The 21,848-nt window shown below is 48.5% G+C and overlaps 8 protein-coding genes and 1 non-coding gene across 9 annotated transcripts; 3 read left to right on the top strand and 6 right to left on the bottom strand.

Annotated features, from left to right (window-relative positions):
* Positions 1-372: 372 nt before the first annotated feature.
* On the top strand, positions 373-460 carry METBIDRAFT_t234. The gene has a single exon. It is a non-coding gene; the product is annotated as a tRNA-Lys (tRNA).
* An 82-nt stretch (positions 461-542) lies between these two features.
* On the bottom strand, positions 543-1,672 carry METBIDRAFT_33366 (RNA methyltransferase). Its single transcript, XM_018856274.1, has one exon. It carries the CDS (start codon positions 1,323-1,325, stop codon positions 582-584), a length of 744 nt encoding a protein of 247 aa, XP_018709688.1. The 5' UTR covers positions 1,326-1,672; the 3' UTR covers positions 543-581.
* A 492-nt stretch (positions 1,673-2,164) lies between these two features.
* On the bottom strand, positions 2,165-4,687 carry MCM3 (MCM DNA helicase complex subunit; the record flags this gene model as incomplete). The annotated part of the gene is made up of 1 exon (XM_018858086.1): positions 2,165-4,687. The coding sequence occupies one exon, from the start codon at positions 4,685-4,687 to the stop codon at positions 2,165-2,167; it is 2,523 nt and encodes an 840-aa protein (XP_018709687.1).
* A 2,615-nt stretch (positions 4,688-7,302) lies between these two features.
* On the bottom strand, positions 7,303-8,928 carry NOC4 (ribosome biosynthesis protein; the record flags this gene model as incomplete). The annotated part of the gene is made up of 1 exon (XM_018858036.1): positions 7,303-8,928. The coding sequence occupies one exon, from the start codon at positions 8,926-8,928 to the stop codon at positions 7,303-7,305; it is 1,626 nt and encodes a 541-aa protein (XP_018709686.1).
* Positions 8,929-10,113: 1,185 nt separating this feature from the next.
* On the bottom strand, positions 10,114-11,008 carry RPL21A (60S ribosomal protein eL21; the record flags this gene model as incomplete). The annotated part of the gene is made up of 2 exons (XM_018859115.1): positions 10,114-10,585; positions 10,998-11,008. The coding sequence occupies 2 exons, from the start codon at positions 11,006-11,008 to the stop codon at positions 10,114-10,116; spliced, it is 483 nt and encodes a 160-aa protein (XP_018709685.1).
* A 228-nt stretch (positions 11,009-11,236) lies between these two features.
* On the top strand, positions 11,237-13,527 carry METBIDRAFT_33359 (uncharacterized protein). The gene has a single exon (XM_018856273.1). The coding sequence runs from the start codon at positions 11,623-11,625 to the stop codon at positions 13,057-13,059; it is 1,437 nt and encodes a 478-aa protein (XP_018709684.1). The 5' UTR covers positions 11,237-11,622; the 3' UTR covers positions 13,060-13,527.
* On the bottom strand, positions 13,099-14,337 carry SET6 (Set6p; the record flags this gene model as incomplete). Its single annotated transcript, XM_018859114.1, has 2 exons — positions 13,099-14,210; positions 14,253-14,337. The coding sequence occupies 2 exons, from the start codon at positions 14,335-14,337 to the stop codon at positions 13,099-13,101; spliced, it is 1,197 nt and encodes a 398-aa protein (XP_018709683.1).
* A 190-nt stretch (positions 14,338-14,527) lies between these two features.
* On the bottom strand, positions 14,528-16,792 carry PUT4 (Put4p). Its single transcript, XM_018855122.1, has one exon. The coding sequence runs from the start codon at positions 16,462-16,464 to the stop codon at positions 14,752-14,754; it is 1,713 nt and encodes a 570-aa protein (XP_018709682.1). The 5' UTR covers positions 16,465-16,792; the 3' UTR covers positions 14,528-14,751.
* Positions 16,793-18,042: 1,250 nt separating this feature from the next.
* On the top strand, positions 18,043-19,770 carry DIP5 (Dip5p; the record flags this gene model as incomplete). Its single annotated transcript, XM_018859113.1, has 1 exon — positions 18,043-19,770. The coding sequence occupies one exon, from the start codon at positions 18,043-18,045 to the stop codon at positions 19,768-19,770; it is 1,728 nt and encodes a 575-aa protein (XP_018709681.1).
* Between the last annotated feature and the right edge of the window lie 2,078 nt (positions 19,771-21,848).

The raw sequence follows: 21,848 nt of genomic DNA, 5'->3' as shown, positions 1-21,848 counted from the left end.
GGTCAAGGTCGACGTGTCTTTATTTGTCTCTGCGCTCATTGTAGTTTCTCCCATGGTCGTAACTAAGCGGCGCTACCAACTATTATGAAACAGCCTGGAGCTGTCTCTTAAACTACGAGTAGATCGGTTTATAGATAGTTCAGCCTTAGTGGATAGGCCTAGTCTATCTGTCGTATTCTCGATGTCTAAAAAGTGTTATCCTTCTTCAGGGATGTCTCAGCCTCACGCTCCTTTATAGTTCGGAACCCTTCTATACAGTAGGTGAGGGGTAACCCCGATCAGGAATGTTTAGACTCTTCGTCCTTCGTATTATACAGGATGCCCAGAATCTATAATCTGGCTCATGTCGTATCATAACAAGAAGCAATAACAGCCTGGTTAGCTCAATCGGTAGAGCATTTGACTCTTAAGAAACATAAGGTCAATCAAAAGGTTGCGGGTTCGAGCCCCGCATCGGGCTTCTTTTTTGTGGCTCGTCTTTAATTCAGACTTTTTTTTTACAATACCTTCTCTTGCGAATCAAATTCACTTTTCTTTTTTCATTAAGGGAGTCTATAATTTATTTGTTTGGCTACAAGCTATCAGATATGACTATGAAAAGATGGGCCAAATATGGCCATGATTCCTAGTGGTCGCTCGTTCTGCCAAATACACACTATTCTTGTTTTAAACCTCAGTCCGAATAATTTTCGAGTCACCTCACGAATCTGGTCGAAGTCCAGGTTTCTCGGGAGAAAGAGACCAAAATTCTCGGTGAATTTACTCATGCTCAAGCAGAGCAGGTATAGGTTAAAAGGTTCCATAGCTTCTAAGTCAAATGTATCCTGATACTTATACTTAGGCCCGCCCCATGGAGGCGAGCAGAAAGCGAAGTCAAATTTTTTGTTTGGAACAATTTCTGGAACCCAGTCTGAAGTCTCACTTAGAGAATTCCAATCCCCTAATACAAACGATGTATTGAGGTCAGCTCCATAGACCATGCTGTTTTGTTGACAGCACTTCACATTGTTTGCATTGATATCAACAGCCACTACGTGCCGAAATATCTGAGCAAACTGAATGCTATTTCCCCCACCCCCACAGCATACATCTAGGATGTATTGACTGTCTGGTAGGATATTCTTCACTATTTTCGCAATCACTCGTGCAGTAACTTCTGGTGTCACCGAGTACCAAAGCTCCGAGGTCAAATAGACTCCTTCGTCAAACTTTGAAAATAGCAGGTACCTTTTTTTCCAGTATTTTTTACAGTTAGTGGGGAGCGTGGCATATGTGTGCATAAGAAGCTCATCATCCTGATCGATCTCAAAATCTGAGCAAGACATGTCAAATTGTGGTATAATACGGGATTGAGGATTAAGAATGCGGGGTTGTGAAAAGTTAAGTTAAATTTCAGGTCTGTGACTGTGACTTCGAACTTGAAGATGACAATAAGGTAGATTTCTAGGTTCGTATGGTATACCTGCGTGGTTTAGACATGATGAGCATCAGCAGCAGACGCGCGATGTGCCCAGATCAGTTTGTTTTCTCGGGTAGGCTGTGTCCGTCAATGGAGCAAAATATGAATCTTGAAATAGTTTGGACTTAGTTTCTCGAGGTTTTTTCTCCTTGTGCTTCAAATGAAGCTAAAAACCTTTGGGGCTTGTTTAGGGTATTCGGAGCAGGCCCGTTGAATCTCAGTCACGCGTTGCCTAAAAGACTAAAACATAACCATACGGGTATAAATTAAAATCAGCTAGCCTCTTGGAGGGGTTGACTGTTTGGCTGCTTTAGAAAGAGGGGAGCAAGGTCGTAGCCGTATTTGTGGGAAATCAATTTCTGGTTTCAAATTTTAAGCATCGTTTCTGTTCTCAATAATTGTTTCGTTGGCAGAATGTTCAGCAAATTTATGAAAATTATTCTGTAGATGCTTTGGATGCGAAGATTCGGAAGTAATTACCAAACAGTTGATTTTGAAAGTGTAAAAGATTTCTTTCACCCCTTGACAATTGTTTTCAATGTATTAACGTATTCAGGCATCGATTTTAGACATAGGCCGTCTTGATGTGGGTTAATAGGCAACACTTGTTTGAGACAATCAGTATGCGATGGCGAAGATTGTCCAATCGCACAGCTACTGGAGTCACTTGTTCCTTCGTTTTTTATTTATTTGATTACAGAGCATCTAGATTCTCCACACCTTGCCCTCACCGGTCATGAGCTTGCTTTCGTTCTCCATCTGCGCGAACGCACTGTTTATTTCATCAGGGCTGAACACTTCCTCTTGCTGCAAGTCCTCGTTGATCGCAGCCACAACAAGCTCAGGAGCGCAGGAGCCGGACTCGTTGGCGAATAAGTCCGAGACGAGAAGCTTGCTCATAATGGCGAGAAACTTCTCGTACCTGACCGGGCTTATGCCATCGCTCGCTTCGGCGCTAAACAAGTTTGTGCTTGGATCCGTCTCTTGCAAAGGAGCATTGCGTGTAAGATGCATTTCCTCCAAGTCCTGAGCGACTTCCGAGGCCTGTTGTTCGGATACCTGGGAGGCCCCCGTACTGTCAGCAGCAGCAGGCGCTTCATGCTCGGGCTCCATTTCGCTTTCCTCTTCGTCCCCCTCTTCCTCCTCGTCGTCCTCGACCTCGGGTTCTTCTCCAAAAAGAGCGATTTTTCTTCTCTTGGGCTTGGCCTTCTTGGCAATCTCCTTGAACAAGGAAAAGCGAAGCAAGTCTTCGGCAACCTTGGCATCTTTGACGTCAACGGTCTTGGACAAGCGGACCTTGGCGTGAGCGGTAGCCAAACGGATCAAGGTCTCCAATGTTCTGGCAGTGACAGGCGCAGTACGCTTGTTGTTTTCGGAGGGATCGCCATTCCTCAAGCCGGAGTAGGTGGCAACGATGTAGTCCGATGCCTTCTTCGTGAGCACAGGCTTGATTCTTTGCTTGGCATACTGGATGTATTTCTTCAAGAAAGGGATGGACACGATGGTGGGGGCTGCACTCTTGGCGGCCCTGCTGGCGACGCCGGCATGGAGAAGCGTGTTGAACTTCTCGAAAACGGGCTGCTCCGCCCCGTCGTCGACCTCCTCGACGCCGGCAGCCAACGACACAGAGCCCAGCTCGCGCACAGGTTCACCCTCGGCCAAGCCTGGGGCCACGAAGCGGTGCATTCTCAAGACGTGCTCCGAAATGGTTCTGTCCTTGGCCTGGTTGACGTCGTCGGTGACGACGAACAAGAGATCGAAACGGGACAAGAGCGAGTCCGGAAGCGCGATGTTCTTGTGGGGGTCCTTGTGCACGTCGTACTGGCCGAAGACCGGGTTCGCCGCGGCGATGACGGAACAGCGGGCGTTGAGCGAGGTGTGGATGCCGGCCTTGGCGATGGTCACGGTCTGCTGCTCCATGACCTCGTGGATGGCCACCCGGTCGACGTCAGACATCTTGTCGAACTCATCGATGCACACAATGCCCCTGTCGGCAAGGACCATAGCACCGGCCTCCAAGCGGCGCTCGCCCGTCTCCTTATCCGTGGTGACGGCCGCGGTCAAACCGACGCCCGAGGAGCCCCGGCCGGTGGTGGCGATGGCCAAGGCCGCGGTGTTCAACACGAAGCGGAGCATCTGCGACTTGGCCGTGGACGGGTCGCCCACCATCAAGATGTTGATGTCGCCTCGCAAGTGCGTGCCGTTGTCCAAGTTCTTCTCGATGCCGCCAAAGAGGAGCAAGAGCACGGCCTTCTTGATGTAGTCGAAGCCGTAGATGGACGGGGCCAACGACTGGGCCAAGGCGTCGAAGATCCTGCGCTCCTTCGCCATCTTGTTGATGTTGCGCACGTCGTTGTCGGTCAACTTCTCGTGCGCCGCCACACCGCTGGAGCGCGCGTGCAAAGGGTACACGGCGTTGGCCAAGACCACGGTCTTGAAGGACAGCGCGTTGTTGGAGGCGCCGCCCATGGCGCGGTACACGCCGACGATCTGCACGCGGTCGCCCGGCTTTGCCATGTCCACCAAGTCGTCGTCCAACACAATGTCCACGGAGCGCGGCAACTGGCCCGCAGGCGCCGTCTCCGGCATCTCCTGGACCGCGATTTTCTGGTGGTCCCGATACGTGGAGAAGCCGTACTCGGGCGTCAACTTGTTGCCGTCCGGGTCCTCGACCGGGTACACGGCGGGCGTGGCAACCGCGTCGAACGACGTGGTGTTGTCGTGGTACGACTTGGCGTAGAAGCGGGCGGTTTTCTCCGCGTAGTGCACCAGGCGCACCACCTTCGGGCGCACCAACGACGCCCGCGTGACGATGCCCTCGAGCGACACCATGCGCGAGAGGTGGTTGGCGGTGATCGTGCGCGCCGTGACCGCGTGGTCGCCGAACGCACCGCGGAGCGCCACGTAGAACTGCTGGTCGTCGTCCAAGGGCGCAAAGCGCTCGTCGTTGGGGTCGTAGATGGCCAACACCGTGTCGCGGAGAGCCCGCTCGCACGCGGGCAAGAAGTCGGCGGGCGAGTCCAAGAGGCCGCGCCAGAACGCCGCGTCGAACTCGCGGACCTCGTCCACAGAAACGGAGAGCCGGAACCGGCCCTTGGCAAGCATGTCCTTGATCTCGTTGCGGTAGTTGGTGCCCAGCCCGCCGAGCTGGTCGAGGAACTCCTGGAAGCGCCGCACGCGGTCGCCGAACACCGCGTCGACGGGCTGGTCAAAATGAGCGTCTTCCATGGAAAAGGGGTGTGTGTTTGTGGTAATAAGGGGGGGGCCCTGGGAAAGGGGTGGACAGGCTCGCGCCGGGCTGTTTTTGGGGGCTGGCCGGCGGGTCTGCAGCGGCAGTGTCACGTGGCCTGGTTCGTGGGGTCGTTCCGGTGTGGGCTGGGTGATGCGTGTGATTTCGTGGCCGAAATCCTCGTGTTTGTAAGGCTGTTCTGTGAGACCAGGAAAAGACGGCGGGAAACGAGGTGGTTTTTTTTTCTCCTTGCGCGGCAGCGGTGCGCGTATTCGGTCCTCCCCAAAGCGGTTTAATTACGGTGAGGATGGGACGCGCCGCCTGGCGCCGTCCAGGTCACGTGACCGCGCCTCGCCTGCCATTGAGAGAGGCGGGACGAATGTTTCGGAAGATTGCATTTGCGGGTTTTGTTTTGTTTGTTTGTTTGCTTGTTTTGTTTGCTTGTTTTGTTTGTTTGTTTGTTTGTTTGTTTGTTTGTTTGTTTGTTGTTTTGTTTGTTTGTGGTTTTGTTCTTTTTTTCGGTTCTGTTGCTGTTTTTTTTGGTTCTGTTTTTCCTTGTCTTTGGTGTTTGGGGCTGGCGTATGAAGCTATTGCAGAGGCCTGTCGGTGAGGCGACAGACTCCATGCGCGCCATGAGGCCCGTGCGGCCAGAAGAGGCAGGATGACTGTGCCATGTAAAGCCATGGTCGATGGTCGTCATGCTTCCTGGTAAATGAGTTCTGGGGGCTGCTCCTTTTCAATCTTGAAATGGTGTTATTAAGCAGGGTGGAATAGGTTAGTTCTGGAGGGCTGATCCAGTCCAGCTTCTAAGCCGGTGGTGTGAGTGTGGCTGATGCCTCATACATACTCTGTGGAGAAGAACGAAATGAAAACAAAACAAAAGCAAGAAGCAGTCTTGTACAATTCGTAAAGTGACACCAAGCACGCTTATAGTTGAGTAGCCCGCGTCATATCACGTCTCTTGTGCTGGATCATGTCGCTTGTGCAGTGCTGTATCATGCCTTTATACAGTGCTTATTTGCTTCTGTCGTGAGTAATTATCAGCAGTCAGTTGAAGCATGTTCTCTTTCCGATGTCAAAACACGAATGCGAAGCCCAATGCCGCTTGAATCCAAAGCTGATTTTTTTAAAGACGCGTGCATGAAGAATCTTCTTGTTCGGAGGGCCTCACTCAACTACTACACCCATTAGACACGTACTCGCGGCCCTAGCAAAAGGCCCTTTTTCAGATGCCTTCACAAGAATGCCGATCAATTAAGTATTCGGCTCCTAGAAGGGTTCGCACCTTGGTGTGCTTAACGAGGCATGATCTATGTGCTTCTCTGAAACTGACAAGACTCGTATGATGGCGTAGTAAATGCTGCACTTCAATGCGGTTCAAGTTTCTCCATCAATACTTAGTTTTACCACCTCAAATTATGTCTTGGAATTTAGACAAAATCTACACAGGCACGATTTCTTTTTCTGATTTTCAATTCCGTGGCCACCAGCTTAAAAATCATCTGGCAGCAGCTAATATCTTCGTTCTTCCTAGATGTAGTATCACAAATTCTTTAGCCATCTACCTGGCCATCAGCAGAGAAGCTTGGAGTCAGGTCAAATTTTTTGAACAGCCACTTGGTAACTATCTGGGAGCTGTTTAAGGGCTTGTATAAATACTAGTATAGTCTTGCTTCTTTAATCAGATGAATCTACCAAAAAAAACATTCAACTTCCATCATACAAACCTGATCTTTTATGGCTACCGCCCGTTTAAAAAATCTCTAATCCGTGTTTGTTTGCCATATTTACTCAGACCTCTGGTTCTTCTGTAGTCGGCCAACGTCCATCTAGTTCTTTACCTTTCTCATCAATGTGACGCACCAGAGTCCAAGCTAAATCACTCCAGTTGAATAATCTCCCCCATTTGGAACACCCCATATGTTTACCCTAATAACACATTTCACGAAAACATACCAACTTCTCCCCGCTTCTTTGGTTGATAATTTTCTGAATCTCCAGCATACTATGGAAAGCTGTCGCACACTGGTTCAACTGATTCAACACTTATTCAAGAAGAAACTACGAATCAGGGTATCTCAAAAGGCTGTCCCCAGCCCTTCAAGAATCTTGCGGCGTTTAGGAGGAGCACTCCTACTGGTGTGGGAAAAAATGAAGATAATCAGAAACTTGTGCTCTCCGTAACTCCCATCTCTTTCCTGGGAATCATACTTCCAACACTCAAATCATCGAATAAGTCTCATGAGTCGTCTTTGACTTATCTCCCCAATATCCACCACTTATCTCTTGTAATATATGCTGTACTTGTTTTCCTAAACTAAAGCCCGAAGACCAGAAGCCAAGTACTTCGACTCATGGCTTGGTATCGAAATAATAAAGCTCACCTCTGCATAAAAAGAGGAAGGGAAGGGCTCGTCAAACATAATGCAACTGTTGCGCATATTTAAGTTTCGCCAAGTCGGGCACCGTACGGCAAATTTGCATCTCATCATCGCATCCCACAGTTTTGGCCAATTTAATCACATCAATTCAATGATCATGCACCCAAACAGCTGCGGGGCACCCACCTTCTTGGATGCACAGCATCTCTTTTTCCTTCTTGACCCTGAGCTGCTCAAAAAGACCATCCTTCAATGTACAGCTTCTCCCCTTTGCCCTCACTGAAGAGCGTGGACCAGTCCTCGTACTCCAAAGAGGCCATGCCCTTGTACTTTCTAGTTTTCTCGCTCTCCAACAAGGTCAAGTAGCTCCAGTCCAAGAAGTCCTCCATTCGGTAGCTGGGTTTTCTGAAAGGCTCGCTGAAGATCTTTGCCAAGGTGGCCACGTTAGGGTGGTAGTGGCTCATGAGCGTCTCCAACTCCCACAACGAAGAGCCCATGGCCCCGGTGTTCAACGGGTCCTTCTCTGCATCGTCGTATGTATCAGTGTATTCAGAGTCAGCAGAGGTGTTTTGAAGCAACACCATGCACGTGGGATGTCTCTTGAGAAGATTGTATATGAACGGAATAACAATGACAACCGCAGGCGAAGAGGCAGCCAACGAAAGACGTGCCAACTTCTTGATGAAGGAAGCAACCAAGTTGGCCGCAAGATGCGTGGAGCTCAAGAACAAGTCACACAACCGGAAGAACCTCGACCTGTACCGGGTGTACATGAGATCGGGCGTGAGGAGGGAGTAAAGCTTGGTGTAGAAATCGGGATACTCCAAGTTGTAGTTCTTCATGAGTTCCCAGAGAGAGTTGAGAGCAAGAATTGGAACCACCGCATCATCCTCCTGATCGTACGCATCGGTCAAGAAGTCCATGAGCCCAGCGGGGACTCCCATGTATGGAATGATTCTTTTGTGTAGTATCGCAAGCAAGGCCTTGTATTTTGCAGGGGAGAGCTCGGTGATCCTCAAAATCTCCAAAAGACACTTCTGGTACCTTGTCTTGATGCTGGATTTGTATGCCGTCGAAGGAAGTTTGATGCCCGTGAAGACTGGCGCGTCACGCAAGCTGTCGGTGTCAGAAGAGTATAAGAGTCCTTCCTTGATGACCGTGTAATAGCTGCTGAAAAGCTGCACTCTCTTCTCTTCGCTCAAAGACTTCCAGCCGGAGATGGTCTCTGCAAGCGACTTTTCGAAGAAGTACACCTGCAAGTCCCAGTGCTTTGTGAACTTGTCGACGAACTCGAGCAACAAAAAGTTTCCCGAAGACTCGTCCGCCAAAACGTCTCCACAATCACTAAGAAGCAACAGCTTCACAAGGGCCTGGTATGTGTCCACAGGAAACTCGTTGGTATCCTTGGCCTCGAGCCTCACAAGCCCCAACATGACATCCAAGGCATCCAACTGGAGAGACAGAGAAAAGACCAACTGGACCTGTACAAGATGGCACAAAACCTCTTTGAACTTGGAGTATTTGTCCTGCAACCATTTGGCCACAAGCTGTTTTTTCTCGTTTTTTGTTTCTGAGGACATGGTGTGCTCGGTCAAGAACTTCTCGAAGCACTTGTAGAGATTCAAGGTGAGGAAACGGGCATTCTGCTCCACGGAATCATCCTCAGTTTGCTTCAAAACACTCTCGATCTCTTCATACTGTGCTAGTAATTCCACAAGATTATTGTACTTGGAGCTCTCCAAGGTTTCGGAGACCAAAGACGCGATTTCGATTTCTGAAAGAAGCCCGTTGGTCACTTTGGCAGTCTTTGCTTTTTTTCCCGCACGCTTAGATGCTTTGGAAGCCTCTCTTTTTGCCATCTTGGTGTGTTTTCGACAGGCTGATTTGTTGGACTGGTGAAAGATTCCGAGATGAGGGACTGCACAATACTGCAAAGGGCAGTGGTTCGTGAGGTGAGTCCGGACTAGTACTGCGCACCAGTGTGCGGAATAGGCGTTACCCGGCGCGGCACTATATAACCGCGCAGATGCCCACCAGCGTTCGTTTTTCTGGCCATATGACCTTCCAAGTTTTATAAAACATGATGAAGTCTCGCGTATGTCCTTACAATTCCCTCTGGAGTTGAGTTGGCGCTTTCGGGCGCCGATTCCTCTGGAAATGCTCCTCCGTACGGGGGTGTTGGGTTTTCATGGTGACGGTGTTTGGCGCAACCATTCTTGTTACTTAAACACAAACGCTTTAAAGAAATTCTGACCCTTTGGAAGGTGATACTTGTAGGCTGACTCGGGGAAACGCTTGTCTTGTGCATATGTTTCCCGGGTCTTTGTATGCGATGACGTGCCATCTGTGCCCTAGTCTGTTTTGGGGTATGGAAGTACCCTTGATTTGGATTCGGCTAGTGGTAGGATGGACGTGAAATGAGTGGTGATAGTTGAGAGGCAGCCTACGTCAGCATGTTGGGCAATCTGTGATGGATCACAGGAGTCTGGGATAGGACAGTTCGGGCAAAACTTCAGTTCGAGTGCCGCGGGAACTACAAGCACCGGAACTCGGAAATGCTATGTTGTGTCTGCTGGAACTCAGTGAATGGAATGCAGTGCTGACTGTAAGCTAGTGTCAGCGAAATGTCAGTGCTGATTTAAAGAGCCATTCCTAGTTAACCTACCAGTGCTATTTGAGAAGTCGGTGCGCTTGAGAACCCCACTAAAAACAACACACACCAAGCTTCTACCGTCGATTGTGAAGTGTTTCGGTTTTTGCCTCACAAGACTAGTCACAACGCATCGCCGACTTTATTTTCACTTTAAGTTTTGACTAGCCCACACTGAGCACAGCCCAACTGTTCGTTCCATCAATTTCCCACAACGGCAGATTCTCGAACATCACCTGCAAATTTTAATAAAGACACAGAGCATTCTCTCCTTGCAAAAAGACGTTCCGTCAACTAGCCAGGGCCTAAAGATGAAAAGGCCCAATGCCCTCTCCAAAAGCCTACGCGTTTCGTGCAACGATGTTTGTATTAAAGTGAGTTTATACAGCTGAGCTTAGATGAAGGTCTCGTAAGGAACTGGGGCCAAGGTCTGGGCGGCATTACCGTCGGCAGACACAATCTTGGCTGGTCTTGGCTGGGCTGGTTGTCTCTTCAACACAACCTGCTTACCGGTGGCCTTGGCCTCCTCTCTCAAGCCGGCGTTGATCTTGACTCTGTCCAAGAACTCCTTACGACAAGCAGAGTGCTTGACGTGCTCGACTCTCAAGTTGACCTTCTTCTCGATGTATCTGTTACCAACAACCTTGTTGATGATGACACCGACGGAAGACTTGGTGACGTTGAAAACAATACCAGTCTTACCGTGGTAGTACTTGTGAGGCATACCCTTTTGGATGGAACCGTTGGCCTTGATGTCAACAATGTCACCGACCTTGTAGATAGTCAAGTAGGTGGACAAGTTCACAATTCCGTGCTTCTTGAAGTCACGTTGGAACATGTAACGAGTACCAGATCTGTAACCGCGTCTAGAAAGTTAGTATATTGCTTTTTGCTGTTTGTCCAGGGTTCCGAGTGGGCGGGAAAGTAGGGGGTATGGGGGGTCACTGCCATGCTGTCTATCAAGCTGAGGGATATGAGGACAGTGTGACCAGTAAAAATCTGCCCGAAATCATAGAAAATTTGCGATGCACTTCGATAACAGAGCATGTCAGCATTACGTGGTACCATCACAAATCGTCATTCTCAAAGCGGGCCGTTTATATAGACCCTCTTTTCAGGATTGAAATGCTGGTCGATGAAGACCCGGTAGGCTGGATGCAGAATTAGGGTTTTCTGGGAACTGTTCTCCTGGGACTCGGGGACCTTTGGCAGAAGCTCCATTATACGCATAACACGCACATGGTGTGGCTGGGCCCATGGGGGCATATTCACACATACGATTTACCCATTTTTGTATACTGTTGATGTAGCTAATAGTGAACAGAAATTGCTACTGATGTTTTTTTCTTCGCGAGAAGGGACAAAATTTTCAACACTGCAGACAGCCGTGGGGGCGCGGGCCGCCATTCCAGGTGCAGGAGAATGGGCACGTGCGCGCGTGCATCCCAGGTCTCCAGCCCTAGTGCGGCGCCTGCGGTGCAAGACGTCGTGGACTGATGGAACGGACGATTGGCATGGTCAGACTCTCCCGGAGACTTACCACAAATCGGGCCTTGTTTTAAGCGCTTGACTACCAGAAAAAGCCCGGTTTTTATGTCTCGTTTTGCTTTCGCTTTCGTTTCGACCTGAGCTGTATATAGAGTCAGCATGGCAGTATGATACTGTACCATGCCTCCTAGCTACCGGGCCACAATTTCCCAATAATAGTTCTGTTTTACGATCTCAAAATTCCCTCCCGGAGTCATCCAATTTCAACCCCGATTTTCGGCATTTACTCAGGGCTCATCCCGAATTCAGCACCCTTCGACGCCGATCGGCATGGAGATTGCACCGTGGCCTGCATGTGCGCCCGCTGATGAGCTGGGCATCTCCAGTCCATGATGGTAACAACCCCGGAAAAACAATGAAATCGAAGTTCTTGGTGCTATATCCAGACCCGGCCAAACTCGATGCCATCATAAAAAAGGCCAATGTACAGCACGCAAAAAACGGGCCCTTTCTGGCCATTGTCTTGTTGGGATGCTGTCTTCCTGCAGAGTCGCCAGTCACGAGTCCCGATGCCCCCACGTATTTCTTCGGGAAGTCCGATGAAGAGGGCAGTTTTGTGGATGTATCTCCAAACTTCACATGTGTAACGAGCCGGAATGCCCTTTTGAAGCTTGACAGCGGGGTGACTTTAGCATTTCTCAATGAGACATTGGCCCTGGCCAACGAAACTGACATCTCCATCAAGGCCGACATTCTTTTCTCGTACAACTGGCCTTATTGCATCGCAGCCGACCAACGGCTTACTTTGGTGGGTGATCGTGCTGTTGACGTTGTCGTGAGGCAGTTGCAACCAAGGTACCATTTTGCGGCAGGCTCGGAAATGGGCAAGGCTCACGAGCACCCTGTGGTAGCCTGGAGCCCGAAACGAAGCTACCGGTTTGTTTCATTGTCACGCGAAGGGACAGGAAGCAAATGGTTCTATGCTTTTGGTATAGAAACGGGCGATGACGAAGTGCAGATGCCATCCGCAAATCCATTTCTAGAGGACCTAAAACGACCCATAGAAGAGGAAAACGGGGGCCCTGCTACAAAGCAATTACGTTTGGATCTGAGGGATGGGAACGACGAGCCTGTCAAGACGCGGACCAAAACAGTAGCCCCATCCGAATGTTTTTTCTGCCTCTCCAACCCCAGGCTCGAGTCTCACATGATCGTGTCTATTGGTAAGTTCTCATACTTGACTGTCGCCAAGGGGCCGTTGACCATGCCGACTCGATCATTGAATTTCTCCGGGCATGCGATCCTCATCCCGATCGACCATACCCCATTGCTTCCTGACCTGAAGGACGTCAGGCAAGAAATCGAGCAATACATGCAATCTCTTGCAGATGCGTTCGCTAAGAATGGATACGACGTTGCTTTCTATGAAATCAGCCGCCCTGAAAATGTGCATTTTCATATACAGATGGTGCCTGTACCGCGGGGTCTTATCGGTAAAACATTCCAGAGAGCTCTCGACGAGAAGAGCCGCATCAACAATGAAAGTTTCGAGCACCATTCGAAGTTGCACTTCAAGAAGTGCCTGTCTGAAGATCCAGAGCTTCAGGAGTTGGAAAATGCAGACAGGTTCATAAAGTTCACGATTTTTTCCGAAAAATCGAAGACCATGTACATCACCTCTTTGGAAGAGGGCAAGGGCTTGGACTTGCAGTTCCCGAGAAGAGTCTTGGCATTTCTCTTGAGACTCCCAAAAAGAATCAAGTGGGACAGATGCCGCCAATCAATGAGCCAGGAAACCATCGAATGCCAGAAATTCAAACTGTTTTACGAGGGATTCGATTTCACCAAATAAGACGTTTTGGGGGTGTACGGTATGGATAGTTGACAACTACTATAAATTCGGCCTTTCACTATTGCATCTTGAGCATGCACAAGTAAAAAACCACTCGCTGAGAATCTCTTGTCTCTCGGTCACAGATTCGTCGCCCTTTATGCCGTAACTTATGCACAATTCCTCGCCAGGTAATATATCTCTCGACGCAATGAATTCAAAACCAGCACCCTTGCGCACTTTTTTGATATTGGAAGCGCATGAATGATTGAAGAACGAGGCCGAAGGGTACATGCCGAATCCAAAGTACTCCTTATCCTCACTCTGCGAGACCGCAGACCAAATTCCAAATGCGTTGGTGAGGTTGCGTCCGAGAATGTTCCGAACATTTTGCGGGGTGACAAATTGCAACCAGCTCTCGGGGGCCACCAAACGAACAAATTTGAAGATGTTTAAATAGGACAGTAAGAGATACGGATACCTTTTGACCTTCTCAACTTCTAAGGACTGTAGCATTTCGTACGTCTGTAGTTCGAAATCCATGGCTTCCTCGGGAGACATTTCTTTCAAATATTTGAGACTCTTTTGACTCGCAGCTTGGGGCTGTCTTAAAAGTCGTCTGCTTTCGCAGCGTCTCATGTTATGAAGAGTGCTGATGATGTATTGGATTTCTGTGTAGTCCTCTGCGGTAACAGTGGGATAATAAGGTGTTCGTTTGGACGGCTTCATGCGGAAAACCTGATTCTCCCATTCGAGCACAGATACCCACTTAGAATCCATAATCTGGGAAATTTCGGCCACATCATCTGCAACATCGTCTTCAAAAATCTCGGCCGAACACTTCAAGAACAATTCCTCGGCTGCGCATATAGTGGAACTTAGCGTGCCATCGAAGTCATGTGCGATAAAGTCAGACTGGCAGCCAGCTGAGCAAAAATAGATTCTATTCAACAAGCGGAATTTCATGGTCCGTCCGTTCTCGTAGTGAAAACACCACATACATACTTCCTTGCGGAAGGGCCTCACAACACCACTTCCAACAGGGAATTTGACCTGCAAAAGACTGGTATCTTTCTCGATACTCTTGTCCGTAAAGCATCCTCGGCCCCCGTATGAGGTTTTTTTGACACTGAAGAATGGACTTATTCTCTGGAGAATCTGGTCGTTTGTTTCTGCCGCGGAGACATAATTTGGAGCAGGGCCATCCTGCTTACCAAGCGATAAGTCGCTAGATTGCAACGGTAACGATGTCTCATGCAGGGCATGATTGCCACTCTTTACATGCGATGTTACAGACATTGTTATATTATGGATGTCAGCATGAGAGGAGAAACCTTGGAGAACTCTGTACCGGAATTTGAGATCATCTATTTGAAATGCGAGATAACCATCTCATCGAGACTTGCATAGGAAATACGACGCGCAGAGCCGGCCCGCCCGTATATGCACTATGTATTAGATATGACAAGAGAAGAAAAAATCGCGTCTTGGCAGAATCTCGGGTTTCGCGAGAAGAAGAAAAACCGGCATACTTACGGGTGAAGAGAATACAAATCTGGTGTTGCGAAATACTGAGAAGTACGTTTTTCAATGTGCTGAGAGATGTGCGGCGAGAATCTTCAGTCCTTCAGAATCTCATCACGGAGTTAAAAGTACGACAAATTCGATTATACATACGCTGATCAACAACGAGTACGTATATATATAATGTTCCTAACTAAAAAGAACATCGCAAGTTTTGTACCAAACTTTCCAAAGAAAGCCTTCCTTTTTGGGAATGGCCTCGAGCTCGTCTCTCTCCAAAGCTTCTTCTTCGTCGATCTCGAGTTTACCCGTGGTGATATCAGCTTCTAAAGCCGATCTCCAGCTCGTTTTCCTGTAAACTTTCCAGAAGAGATAGAGAACAGCGAAGAAAACAGGGGCAAAGTAGGAGGTGAATATGTTGGCCACAGATATATTCCCTGGGAAAAATGCCCAAAACCCGTTGAAGAAAAGTACAGTGAAGTTGAAGAAAGCAGCCCAGTAACACAACCATGGGCTTATCAACTTGGGAACTTTATAATACTTGTCATCCAATTGATCGGAGTTTTGAGTCACCACAGCCTTTCTAAATTTGAAGTAGCACAACCACATTACCATGTACGTCGACAATATGCCTGTCGTAGATAAGTTGATGAACCAGTTGAAAACCGTGTTGGAAGACTCAGAAACACTCATGTAGGACAAGCATCCAACGAGCATGGAAAATAAAACAGCAACAATGGGGCAACCATTCTTCAAGCATTTGGAGAAAATTCGTGGAAGGTAGCCAGCCAAGGATGCAGAATAGGCACTTCTAGCAGCACCATAGGTGAAACCATTTCCACACGACCAGGCAGATGTCATGACCACAGCATTGACTAACGAATCCAAACCTTGCACACCAACGGACTTGATACCGATAACCCAAGGTGACGAAGCTGCACCTGCTTTGTCACTGTTGGCAATCAATTCAGGGTTCACTGAAGAGCATAAGGTGTTCATAAAAAAAACACCACCAATGTAAAACAAGTAGATTCTGATGTATGTTCTCTTTGCAGCACGTGGAATGTTTTTTCTTGGTTGGGAAACCTCGCCAGCAATCATTCCCAACATGTCAGCCCCTCCACATGCGAAAGCTGCATAAAGAAGAGTGTTCCAAACACTCAAGAATTTCCCTGTAGAGCCGGACACAAGATACTCGTGAATAAGTCCGCCTTCAGACCAGTTACGGAATCCGAAGGCGTCCCCGTTGGGATTTCCGCCGCACATGGCGATCAAAGTGAAGAACATGAGTCCGACAATAAGAATGACCTTAAGAATAGAAGAAACAAACTCAATTTCTCCGTACCAGTTGACACCAAACACATTGAAGAACAAAATGGAAAGCAAGCCTATAGTGATGAATATCGCCGGCGAGGCATCAGTCCAATAACTGATGACCGATGCAAACGCAACCACCTCAACACATAAGAACATGAGTGATGTGTAGCAGTAGATAATAGTGACGGCAAACCCCATGGCTGGATCAAGCCATCTGGCGGCATAATGCAAGAACGAGCCTTTGATCGGCAAATATGTACACATCTCTCCAACCGCCAACATCAAAGGCCATACCATGGTGACCGACCAAAGCACGAATCCGATAAAAAGAGCGAGGGAGCCCGACTCCTGTAGCGGTGTTTTCAAACCAATATACAACCCTGTTCCGATACTCTGGCCGATGATCATGAGGGAGACATGACGTGGAGATAGCTTTCTTTTAGTCTCACCATATTTTTCAACATCGAGACGATCGTCGAAATCTTTTGCCCCAGATGAAATGAAATGTCTGTTAGGATAGCTCACCAGCTCGACGTCCACAGAGTAAGTTTCCTTTTTTTGGTCTTTTTCGCTGAACGTATTCATGTTGTAATCAGCCCCTGCTCGTTTTGAATAGTATCCGGGTGTCAGCGCCTTCTTTTATGGAGAATTCCATAGCTAATCTAAGTTTGATAGATTGCGCATTGAGTGCGCTAAGATATGATAAGACAGGCCCGCGACTCTGGTGAGCGTGTTTTAGGCGCCAGCCAATACAAAAACCAGTGCACCTTGCGGCTTCTTATGCCTAGTTCTGTTCCTGGAAATGATATGCCAGTCCCAGAGAGTTCAAGTATGTTCGACAGTGCGCAGACAATTGGAGAATGCGCGGGATACACTTTGTTTTTTTCCAAAACCAGCTGACGAATACAGATTATTGTATGTAACTTAATCAGCAAATACAGTACCGAAATTGAAAGAGGGCAACTTCTGACATGGGCTCAACATTCCACCGATCATCGGAAAAAGGACATGTACAGGAACCAAATCTCTTATCAAGACCAATACTGCTCGCCGCGCAAAATGTGCTGCTCATAAGCCCTATGACTGTTGACAGATCAGTGGCGGACACAACCCGCTATTTTCCGCTATTTTCCGCTAAATAAAAAAAAGTACAAAAAGAGGCGTTCTAAAGTCTCCGCAAAATCGTCTATTCTAAGGCTCCTTATCCCCGGATCAAACCCGGGGCACAAACCATCACAGGTCATGCCTCTGCTCAAGCGAGACCCCGCAAAACCTCGCACGGCGAAACAACATATTCAATTTGCTATCCTGCATATAGTGTATCAAAGCTATCAGTTACGATGGAATATGCAAAGTTTGGCAAATCGCCTCATGTCTTGCGCTTGGGAATTCGCTTCCATCGATGTAAAAGGTTGTGGGTCTTTTCTACATTCTTAAAGGCAACATTTAAAACGCGACTAGTCGACAGCAAACACTTCATTTAACTTGGACTCGCACTTTGACATCGCCTTTGCAAACCACAGTAAGAATGGTGATTCCTTTAAGCGAAATCTTTCATTTTTTTGACAGAAGTCGGGTTTTCTTTTTCATTGTTTTTTTCCTCTTGTAAACGCTGTTGTGCGTCTGAGAGACTCGGTACAGGGAGGTACGTGCGTCTAAGATACTCGGTACAGGGAGGTAAGTGCTTTAAACATGACTCTGTTTCAAGGCGTCTTTCCACATCTCACATTGCAAGACTGTCTCCGGAATTAGAAATGCGATGTGCTTCATTCTCGATTTAATTCTGTTTGTGCATGGTTATTTTTACCTAATGGCACAGAATATCGTAGTCTTGGAGACTACTCTTGGGTTGATGTTCAGTCTAGAGCGAGTCACATGTGCAGTACTGCAGCTTGCGGGGGCAGTGTGCAAGCCGTGCCCGTTCTTTTTCTTGGCGATGAGATGCAATAGTTATGCCACGAAGAGGGAAGTTCCTAGTTGGCTCACGCGAGCGGAGCCCAAAAAGCGACAAGCTTGCCACTTGATTATTTAAATCCGGGGTGTTTCCTCAGCTGCACCCCGGCTTCCTGTAATTTTCATAGTCGTTCGTTTCAACAATCGTAATCACAGCTTTATTACCCTGGTTGTGTCCTATTAATCTCTCCATTTTCTTGAACAAGAGAGATGACAGACATTGAGAAGAAAACCGACTTCGATGATGTGCTCTCCCGGCACACGGCAGAGTACAACTTGTCAGTCCAGATGTCCAACCCACAATTCCAGTCGCAGGCTGGTGAGGGCAGAGAGTTGAAAAAGGCATTGGAGGCTAGACACTTGTCCATGATCGCCATTGGCGGTGCATTGGGTACCGGATTATTGATAGGAACCGGTTCAGCTTTGAGAGCTGCTGGCCCGGGTGGAATTTTTATTGCATACACGCTTATTGGGTTTGTTGTTTTCATGGTTTTGAGTGCTTTGGGTGAGGTTGCTACGTTCCTCCCATTGGCCGATGGCTTTGCAGGCTACATGACCAGATATGTAGACGAGGCTCTCGGCTTTGCGTGTGGGTGGGTGTATTTGATCAAATACTTGTTGCTTCCTGCGAACCAATTGGTGGCAGGGTCTATTGTGATGTCATTCTGGGTTAGTGTCGAAAAAGTCAATGCTGGTGTGTGGATAGCCATCTTTTTGGTGATCATCATCACAGTCAATGTTCTTGGTGTCAAGTTCTTTGGCGAGATTGAGTTCTGGTTGTCTTGCATCAAGGTCCTCACCTGTATCGGACTTATCATTTTGCTTTTGGTCATTGCCTTGGGCGGTGCCCCTACCCACGACAGACTTGGATTCCGTTTCTGGCAGGACCCGGGTGCGTTCAAGTATTACGAAGACGCCTCCAGAAACATTTTGATCACAGGAGACAAGGGCCGTTTCTTGTCCTTTTTGTCGGTCCTCGTCACTGCCACGTTCGCCTACACTGGCTCTGAGTTGGTTGGTATTACATTTGCCGAATGTGCTAGACCCAGACAGGCCATTCCCAAGGCCATCAAATTGACATTCTACCGTATCTTGTTCTTCTACATTTTGTCGATCTTGTTCTTGGGAATGTGCGTCGCCTACAACGACCCCTTGCTTTTGGGAGCATCGGGCTCCACCGCTTCGGCTTCTCCCTTCGTCATTGCCATTAAGAACGCGAAAATCGATGGCTTGGACCATGTGATCAACGCATGTATTTTGATTTTCGTTCTTTCCGCAGCCAACTCCGATTTGTACATTGCTTCCAGAACCGCATACGGTCTTGCAATTGCCGGATACGCCCCCAAGTTCTTCGCGAGAACAAACAGAATGGGCGTTCCAATGTACGGTATTGCTCTCGGATCGCTTTTCAGTTGTTTGGCTTTCATGGCCACCAACAGCTCGTCCAGTGACATTTTCACGTACTTCATCAACGTGGTGTCGTTGACGGGTTTGATCACGTGGGCATGCATTCTTGTTCTCCACATGCGTTTCATGAAGGCCCTCAAGGTGCAAGGATTTGACAGGAAAAGAGACTTGTGCTACCGCTCGCCACTCCAGCCCTACGGCACATACGTGGCGTTTTTCCTTTGTTGCGTCATTATCCTCATCAAGAACTACACGGTATTTTTGGGCGATGACTTCCCATACAAGACGTTCATCACCGGATACATCATCCTCCCCGTCTTTTTCATCGCATACATTGGATACAAGCTCATCAAAAAGACCAAGTTCCGCAAGCCCGAGGAAATCGACTTGGTCACTTACAGAGATGTTGTTGACGCCGAGGAGGAGAGGTTTAAGGAGAGGGACGAGGAGCAGAAGGCCATCCGTGAAGCCGAGGGCAACCCCAAGGACATCAAGTGGTTTTACGAGAAATGCTTTGGCTGGATTTTTTAGGCGCGGCGAGAGTGCCACTCTGACATTTAGACGGGGACGGACCCCCATGCTTTTTTCTTGTATAGATCTATAATTAATTTCATTTCAGCCATATGCCTGTAGGGGAGAGAAAGATTGGGTTCCTGCATTGCGACAGAGTCTTAACGGGCCCGGCATGTGGTTTCTTGATTATGTGGTTTCTTGATTGTCTGCCTCTAATTATTCCAGCTTTGGTCTTGGTTGGTTGGCCGGTCAAATAATATAAAGTCTTCAAGGCAGCGGGCGCGAGCAAGACTGTCTATGGCGCCGAACTTATGTGCGGGGGCATGACTAAACCTTGAGCACGAAAAGAACGGTACCGAGCCGCGGAAATGAATGGTGCATTTGAAACAAAACATGGGTCCAGAAAAACGTCTTGGTTCTCGGCTAGAGGAGCCTTTCTATAACCAGAGCTTAAGATGTGCATGAAGAACATGGCCATATAGAACCGTGTGTCTCATACAAGCTGCGTTGGGTGCAAAATTATACGAGCGGCCGCAGCCCACAGCAACTCAACATCCACAGTATCCCAGAGAAAAAAAAAGACATTTTCTTTCTTTGGGATCCTGGGCGACTGCTCCCAGCTTTCAGGTTCCTGGGACACATTGCAGGATCCAAGCCGAGGACACAGGCTCAGGGCATTCGACGCCCCAGCCATTGTTCCGGCACACGTGGAACAGGTCACGTTTCACAGGCAGCACAGCGGCAGAAAGGTACAAAAGCCAGGGCCAAAATGGCGTGGCCGCACAGGCGAGGCTAAAAGCACGGTTCTTTACAAGCCCGCTTTATTTTGAAAGGCCTGGCCGTGCCAGGCGATAAAAAAAGTACAAAGGTGTGGCCACCAACATTTACGCACGTGACCAGCCCCAGCCGGCCCAGTCGCAATATCGGCGCGCGCCCAAGGTCTGAGACCCACGCCCAGGCCCTGGAGCTTGGGGCGAGCCCTGAGACTGGGGCCAGAAAAATAGTAGCTGATCTGAGCAAACGCGCGTGCACCCCGAAGCACAGCTAAAAGAGGCAGACGACACGGCGCAAAGCTCCACAGAGAAGCAGCTGGACAAAATAGCTAGCAACAAATCGCAAATAGCTAGCAGCAAACCGCCAATAGCCAGCAGCAAATCGCAACGCTAGCAGCAAGGCATCAAGTAGCTAGCAGCGAAGGAAAGGGCGCACCCCAAACGAGCCGAACGGTCAGGTAGCGCGTGGTGAAAGCTGATTAGGACTAAACAGACCAGCGTGCAAATCTGGTTCACAGGTCAGCAGCGAAGGTTCGTCTCAGTGAAATTGCTTTTATAGCTCGACAGTGCTAAAGACGAGACTATTCGAACAGAGGCTGTGTTCGGAAGGCCATACTACGGAAGGCTAGACTTGCAGCAAGCGAGCAGCAGGCCGAGCAAAGAGCCAGGATAAAAGAGAAACCCACCGCTGGACAAGTGCTGATTACAGGCACGCCGAAGTGCAAGAGGCCGAGCGCAAAGCGGGGATCTTCACGCGTTAACAAGGAGCGGACAACAAGGCATAGAACGAGCCCCAACGAGGATCTTCCCAGCGTGCCGAACAAGAAGCGATCTCAGAGCCATCATTCGGGCTTTTCTTGTTCTACAGAGATTCTCCCGGGAGTTCTTTCGCAGTGATTGTTCACAGAAGTCTTTCGCAGAGATCTTTCACAGAAATCCTTCACAGAGGTGTTCGCCAGAGGTTTTCCCTAGAGATTTTCTTCCAAGGAATATTTCCAGAGTCGGTCCTTAGTGCTACCCCTCAGAGTTATTTCCAGAGTCAATCTTCCAGAGATATTTCCAGAGCTAATCTCCAGAGATATTTCCAGAGCTAATCTCCAGAGATATTTCCAGAGCTAATCTCCAGAGATATTTCCAGAGACCATCTCCACAGATACTTCCAGAGCTAATCTCCAGAGATATTTCCAGAGACCATCTCCACAGATACTTCCAGAGCTAATCTCCAGAGATATTTCCAGAGCTAATCTCCAGAGATATTTCCAGAGCTAATCTCCAGAGATATTTCCAGAGACCATCTCCACAGATACTTCCAGAGCTAATCTC

This window comes from Metschnikowia bicuspidata, assembly GCF_001664035.1.
Source record: "Metschnikowia bicuspidata var. bicuspidata NRRL YB-4993 chromosome Unknown METBIscaffold_7, whole genome shotgun sequence".
Taxonomy (NCBI): Eukaryota; Fungi; Ascomycota; class Pichiomycetes; order Serinales; family Metschnikowiaceae; genus Metschnikowia; species Metschnikowia bicuspidata.
Note: the sequence above shows the minus strand (reverse complement) of the source record. Positions and strands in the feature narration are given on the sequence as shown.